A 7,761-nucleotide genomic window follows, 5' to 3' on the forward strand; every position below is an offset into this window, starting at 1 on the left:
AGTGAACCCAGTGAATCCAGAGAACCCAGTGAACCCAGAGAACCCAGTGAACCCAGAGAACCCAGTGAATCCAGAGAACCCAGTGAATCCAGAGAACCCAGTGAATCCAGAGAACCCAGTGAATCCAGAGAACCCAGAGAACCCAAAGAACCCAGTGAACCCAGAGAACCCAGTGAATCCAGAGAACCCAGTGAACCCAGAGAACCCAGTGAACCCAGTGAATCCAGAGAACCCAGTGAACCCAGAGAACCCAGTGAATCCAGAGAACCCAGTGAACCCAGAGAACCCAGAGAACCCAGTGAATCCAGAGAACCCAGTGAATCCAGAGAACCCAGAGAACCCAAAGAACCCAGTGAACCCAGTGAACCCAAAGAACCCAGTGAACCCAGTGAATCCAGAGAACCCAGTGAACCCAGAGAACCCAGTGAACCCAGTGAATCCAGAGAACCCAGTGAACCCAGTGAACCCAGAGAACCCAGTGAATCCAGAGAACCCAGTGAACCCAGAGAACCCAGTGAATCCAGAGAACCCAGTGAATCCAGAGAACCCAGAGAACCCAAAGAACCCAGTGAACCCAGTGAATCCAGAGAACCCAGTGAACCCAGAGAACCCAGTGAACCCAGAGAACCCAGTGAATCCAGAGAACCCAGTGAACCCAGAGAAACCAGTGAATCCAGAGAACCCAAAGAACCCAGTGAACCCAGTGAATCCAGAGAACCCAGTGAACCCAGAGAACCCAGTGAACCCAGTGAATCCAGAGAACCCAGTGAATCCAGAGAACCCAAAGAACCCAGTGAACCCAGTGAATCCAGTGAATCCAGAGAACCCAGTGAATCCAGAGAACCCAGAGAACCCAAAGAACCCAGTGAATCCAGAGAACCCAGTGAACCCAGAGAAACCAGTGAATCCAGAGAACCCAAAGAACCCAGTGAACCCAGTGAATCCAGAGAACCCAGTGAATCCAGAGAACCCAAAGAACCCAGTGAACCCAGTGAATCCAGTGAATCCAGAGAACCCAGTGAATCCAGAGAACCCAGAGAACCCAAAGAACCCAGTGAATCCAGAGAACCCAGTGAACCCAGAGAAACCAGTGAATCCAGAGAACCCAGTGAACCCAGAGAAACCAGTGAATCCAGAGAACCCAAAGAACCCAGTGAACCCAGTGAATCCAGAGAACCCAGTGAACCCAGAGAACCCAGTGAATCCAGAGAACCCAGAGAACCCAGTGAACCCAGAGAAACCAGTGAATCCAGAGAACCCAAAGAACCCAGTGAACCCAGTGAATCCAGAGAACCCAGTGAACCCAGAGAACCCAGTGAACCCAGAGAACCCAGTGAACCCAGTGAACCCAGAGAACCCAGTGAATCCAGTGAATCCAGAGAACCCAGAGAACCCAGTGAACCCAGTGAACCCAGTGAACCCAGTGAACCCAGAGAACCCAGTGAATCCAGTGAATCCAGAGAACCCAGAGAACCCAGTGAACCCAGTGAACCCAGAGAACCCAGTGAATCCAGAGAACCCAGTGAATCCAGAGAACCCAGAGAACCCAGTGAATCCAGAGAACCCAGTGAACCCAGAGAACCCAGTGAACCCAGAGAACACAGTGAATCCAGAGAACACAGTGAACCCAGAGAACCCAGTGAACCCAGAGAACCCAGTGAATCCAGAGAACCCAGTGAATCCAGAGAACCCAGTGAATCCAGAGAACCCAGAGAACCCAGTGAATCCAGAGAACCCAGAGAACCCAAAGAACCCAGTGAACCCAGAGAACCCAGTGAATCCAGAGAACCCAGTGAACCCAGAGAACCCAGTGAACCCAGTGAATCCAGAGAACCCAGTGAACCCAGAGAACCCAGTGAACCCAGAGAACCCAGTGAATCCAGAGAACCCAGTGAATCCAGAGAACCCAGTGAATCCAGAGAACCCAGAGAACCCAGTGAATCCAGAGAACCCAGAGAACCCAAAGAACCCAGTGAACCCAGAGAACCCAGTGAATCCAGAGAACCCAGTGAACCCAGTGAACCCAGTGAATCCAGAGAACCCAGTGAACCCAGAGAACCCAGTGAATCCAGAGAACCCAGTGAACCCAGAGAACCCAGAGAACCCAGTGAATCCAGAGAACCCAGTGAATCCAGAGAACCCAGAGAACCCAAAGAACCCAGTGAACCCAGTGAACCCAAAGAACCCAGTGAACCCAGTGAATCCAGAGAACCCAGTGAACCCAGAGAACCCAGTGAACCCAGTGAATCCAGAGAACCCAGTGAACCCAGTGAACCCAGAGAACCCAGTGAATCCAGAGAACCCAGTGAACCCAGAGAACCCAGTGAATCCAGAGAACCCAGTGAATCCAGAGAACCCAGAGAACCCAAAGAACCCAGTGAACCCAGTGAATCCAGAGAACCCAGTGAACCCAGAGAACCCAGTGAACCCAGAGAACCCAGTGAATCCAGAGAAACCAGTGAACCCAGAGAAACCAGTGAATCCAGAGAACCCAAAGAACCCAGTGAACCCAGTGAATCCAGAGAACCCAGTGAACCCAGAGAACCCAGTGAACCCAGAGAACCCAGTGAACCCAGAGAACCCAGTGAATCCAGAGAACCCAGAGAACCCAGTGAACCCAGAGAACCCAGTGAACCCAGTGAATCCAGAGAACCCAGTGAATCCAGAGAACCCAGTGAATCCAGAGAACCCAAAGAACCCAGTGAACCCAGTGAATCCAGTGAATCCAGAGAACCCAGTGAATCCAGAGAACCCAGAGAACCCAAAGAACCCAGTGAATCCAGAGAACCCAGTGAACCCAGAGAAACCAGTGAATCCAGAGAACCCAAAGAACCCAGTGAACCCAGTGAATCCAGAGAACCCAGTGAACCCAGAGAACCCAGTGAATCCAGAGAACCCAGAGAACCCAGTGAACCCAGAGAAACCAGTGAATCCAGAGAACCCAAAGAACCCAGTGAACCCAGTGAATCCAGAGAACCCAGTGAACCCAGAGAACCCAGTGAACCCAGAGAACCCAGTGAACCCAGTGAACCCAGTGAACCCAGAGAACCCAGTGAATCCAGAGAACCCAGAGAACCCAGTGAACCCAGTGAACCCAGAGAACCCAGTGAATCCAGTGAATCCAGAGAACCCAGAGAACCCAGTGAACCCAGAGAACCCAGTGAACCCAGAGAACCCAGTGAACCCAGAGAAACCAGTGAATCCAGAGAACCCAAAGAACCCAGTGAACCCAGTGAATCCAGAGAACCCAGTGAACCCAGAGAACCCAGTGAATCCAGTGAATCCAGAGAACCCAGAGAACCCAGTGAACCCAGATAACCCAGTGAACCCAGTGAATCCAGTGAACCCAGTGAATCCAGAGAACCCAGTGAACCCAGAGAACCCAGTGAACCCAGTGAACCCAGTGAATCCAGAGAACCCAGTGAACCCAGAGAACCCAGTGAACCCAGAGAACCCAGTGAATCCAGAGAACCCAGTGAATCCAGAGAACCCAGTGAACCCAGAGAACCCAGTGAACCCAGAGAACACAGTGAATCCAGAGAACACAGTGAACCCAGAGAACCCAGTGAACCCAGAGAACCCAGTGAATCCAGAGAACCCAGTGAATCCAGAGAACCCAGTGAATCCAGAGAACCCAGAGAACCCAGTGAATCCAGAGAACCCAGAGAACCCAAAGAACCCAGTGAACCCAGAGAACCCAGTGAATCCAGAGAACCCAGTGAACCCAGAGAACCCAGTGAACCCAGTGAATCCAGAGAACCCAGTGAACCCAGAGAACCCAGTGAACCCAGAGAACCCAGTGAATCCAGAGAACCCAGTGAATCCAGAGAACCCAGTGAATCCAGAGAACCCAGTGAATCCAGAGAACCCAGAGAACCCAAAGAACCCAGTGAACCCAGAGAACCCAGTGAATCCAGAGAACCCAGTGAACCCAGAGAACCCAGTGAACCCAGTGAATCCAGAGAACCCAGTGAACCCAGAGAACCCAGTGAATCCAGAGAACCCAGTGAACCCAGAGAACCCAGAGAACCCAGTGAATCCAGAGAACCCAGTGAATCCAGAGAACCCAGAGAACCCAAAGAACCCAGTGAACCCAGTGAACCCAAAGAACCCAGTGAACCCAGTGAATCCAGAGAACCCAGTGAACCCAGAGAACCCAGTGAACCCAGTGAATCCAGAGAACCCAGTGAACCCAGTGAACCCAGAGAACCCAGTGAATCCAGAGAACCCAGTGAACCCAGAGAACCCAGTGAATCCAGAGAACCCAGTGAATCCAGAGAACCCAGAGAACCCAAAGAACCCAGTGAACCCAGTGAATCCAGAGAACCCAGTGAACCCAGAGAACCCAGTGAACCCAGAGAACCCAGTGAATCCAGAGAAACCAGTGAACCCAGAGAAACCAGTGAATCCAGAGAACCCAAAGAACCCAGTGAACCCAGTGAATCCAGAGAACCCAGTGAACCCAGAGAACCCAGTGAACCCAGTGAATCCAGAGAACCCAGTGAATCCAGAGAACCCAAAGAACCCAGTGAACCCAGTGAATCCAGTGAATCCAGAGAACCCAGTGAATCCAGAGAACCCAGAGAACCCAAAGAACCCAGTGAATCCAGAGAACCCAGTGAACCCAGAGAAACCAGTGAATCCAGAGAACCCAAAGAACCCAGTGAACCCAGTGAATCCAGAGAACCCAGTGAATCCAGAGAACCCAAAGAACCCAGTGAACCCAGTGAATCCAGTGAATCCAGAGAACCCAGTGAATCCAGAGAACCCAGAGAACCCAAAGAACCCAGTGAATCCAGAGAACCCAGTGAACCCAGAGAAACCAGTGAATCCAGAGAACCCAGTGAACCCAGAGAAACCAGTGAATCCAGAGAACCCAAAGAACCCAGTGAACCCAGTGAATCCAGAGAACCCAGTGAACCCAGAGAACCCAGTGAATCCAGAGAACCCAGAGAACCCAGTGAACCCAGAGAAACCAGTGAATCCAGAGAACCCAAAGAACCCAGTGAACCCAGTGAATCCAGAGAACCCAGTGAACCCAGAGAACCCAGTGAACCCAGAGAACCCAGTGAACCCAGTGAACCCAGAGAACCCAGTGAATCCAGTGAATCCAGAGAACCCAGAGAACCCAGTGAACCCAGTGAACCCAGTGAACCCAGTGAACCCAGAGAACCCAGTGAATCCAGTGAATCCAGAGAACCCAGAGAACCCAGTGAACCCAGTGAACCCAGAGAACCCAGTGAATCCAGAGAACCCAGTGAATCCAGAGAACCCAGAGAACCCAGTGAATCCAGAGAACCCAGTGAACCCAGAGAACCCAGTGAACCCAGAGAACACAGTGAATCCAGAGAACACAGTGAACCCAGAGAACCCAGTGAACCCAGAGAACCCAGTGAATCCAGAGAACCCAGTGAATCCAGAGAACCCAGTGAATCCAGAGAACCCAGAGAACCCAGTGAATCCAGAGAACCCAGAGAACCCAAAGAACCCAGTGAACCCAGAGAACCCAGTGAATCCAGAGAACCCAGTGAACCCAGAGAACCCAGTGAACCCAGTGAATCCAGAGAACCCAGTGAACCCAGAGAACCCAGTGAACCCAGAGAACCCAGTGAATCCAGAGAACCCAGTGAATCCAGAGAACCCAGTGAATCCAGAGAACCCAGAGAACCCAGTGAATCCAGAGAACCCAGAGAACCCAAAGAACCCAGTGAACCCAGAGAACCCAGTGAATCCAGAGAACCCAGTGAACCCAGTGAACCCAGTGAATCCAGAGAACCCAGTGAACCCAGAGAACCCAGTGAATCCAGAGAACCCAGTGAACCCAGAGAACCCAGAGAACCCAGTGAATCCAGAGAACCCAGTGAATCCAGAGAACCCAGAGAACCCAAAGAACCCAGTGAACCCAGTGAACCCAAAGAACCCAGTGAACCCAGTGAATCCAGAGAACCCAGTGAACCCAGAGAACCCAGTGAACCCAGTGAATCCAGAGAACCCAGTGAACCCAGTGAACCCAGAGAACCCAGTGAATCCAGAGAACCCAGTGAACCCAGAGAACCCAGTGAATCCAGAGAACCCAGTGAATCCAGAGAACCCAGAGAACCCAAAGAACCCCAGTGAACCCAGTGAATCCAGAGAACCCAGTGAACCCAGAGAACCCAGTGAACCCAGAGAACCCAGTGAATCCAGAGAAACCAGTGAACCCAGAGAAACCAGTGAATCCAGAGAACCCAAAGAACCCAGTGAACCCAGTGAATCCAGAGAACCCAGTGAACCCAGAGAACCCAGTGAACCCAGAGAACCCAGTGAACCCAGAGAACCCAGTGAATCCAGAGAACCCAGAGAACCCAGTGAACCCAGAGAACCCAGTGAACCCAGTGAATCCAGAGAACCCAGTGAATCCAGAGAACCCAGTGAATCCAGAGAACCCAAAGAACCCAGTGAACCCAGTGAATCCAGTGAATCCAGAGAACCCAGTGAATCCAGAGAACCCAGAGAACCCAAAGAACCCAGTGAATCCAGAGAACCCAGTGAACCCAGAGAAACCAGTGAATCCAGAGAACCCAAAGAACCCAGTGAACCCAGTGAATCCAGAGAACCCAGTGAACCCAGAGAACCCAGTGAATCCAGAGAACCCAGAGAACCCAGTGAACCCAGAGAAACCAGTGAATCCAGAGAACCCAGAGAACCCAGTGAACCCAGTGAATCCAGAGAACCCAGAGAACCCAGAGAACCCAGTGAACCCAGAGAACCCAGTGAACCCAGTGAGTGAACCAGTGAACCCCAGTGAACCCAGTGAATCCAGAGAACCCAGAGAACCCAGTGAACCCAGTGAACCCAGAGAACCCAGTGAATCCAGTGAATCCAGAGAACCCAGAGAACCCAGTGAACCCAGAGAACCCAGTGAAAACCCAGTGAACCCAGATAAACCAGTGAATCCAGAGAACCCAAAGAACCCAGTAAACCCAGAGAACCCAGTGAACCCAGAGAACCCAGTGAGTGAATCCAGAGAACCCAGAGAACCCATGAACCCAGTGAACCCAGATAACCAGTGAAACCCAGTGAATCCAGTGAACCCAGTGAATCCAGAGAACCCAGTGAACCCAGAGAACCAGTGAACCCAGTGAACCCAGTGAATCCAGAGAACCCAGTGAACCCAGAGAACCCAGTGAACCCAGAGAACCCAGTGAATCCAGAGAACCCAGTGAATCCAGAGAACCCAGTGAATCCAGAGAACCCAGTGAACCCAGTGAATCCAGAGAACCCAGTGAATCCAGAGAACCCAGTGAACCCAGAGAACCCAGTGAATCCAGAGAACCCAGTGAATCCAGAGAACCCAGTGAACCCAGTGAACCCAGTGAATCCAGAGAACCCAGTGAATCCAGAGAAGCCAGTGAACCCAGTGAACCCAGTGAATCCAGTGAACCCAATGAACCCAGTGAATCCAGAGAACCCAGTGAATCCAGAGAACCCAGTGAACCCAGAGAACCCAGTGAATCCAGAGAACCCAGTGAACCCAGAGAACCCAGTGAATCCAGAGAACCCAGTGAACCCAGTGAATCCAGAGAACCCAGTGAACCCAGAGAACCCAGTGAATCCAGAGAACCCAGAGAACCCAGTGAACCCAGTGAATCCAGAGAACCCAGTGAATCCAGAGAACCCAGTGAACCCAGAGAACCCAGTGAACCCAGAGAACCCAGTGAACCCAGTGAATCCAGTGAATCCAGAGAACCCAGTGAATCCAGTGAACCCAGTGAATCCAGA

At 51.7% G+C, this 7,761-nt stretch overlaps 1 protein-coding gene across 1 annotated transcript; it reads left to right on the forward strand.

The window, feature by feature from the left end:
• Positions 1-1,956: 1,956 nt before the first annotated feature.
• On the forward strand, positions 1,957-3,144 carry LOC129366196 (sporozoite surface protein 2-like; the record flags this gene model as incomplete). Its single annotated transcript, XM_055039915.1, has 4 exons — positions 1,957-2,260; positions 2,300-2,422; positions 2,453-2,656; positions 2,759-3,144. Coding segments are annotated over 4 exons (1,017 nt in total), but the record flags the coding sequence as incomplete, so codon positions are not given.
• Positions 3,145-7,761: the final 4,617 nt, after the last annotated feature.

The sequence above is a fragment of the Poeciliopsis prolifica genome, unplaced genomic scaffold, assembly GCF_027474105.1.
Source record: "Poeciliopsis prolifica strain line A6 unplaced genomic scaffold, Auburn_PproV2 SCAFFOLD014, whole genome shotgun sequence".
Lineage (NCBI taxonomy): Eukaryota > Metazoa > Chordata > Actinopteri > Cyprinodontiformes > Poeciliidae > Poeciliopsis > Poeciliopsis prolifica.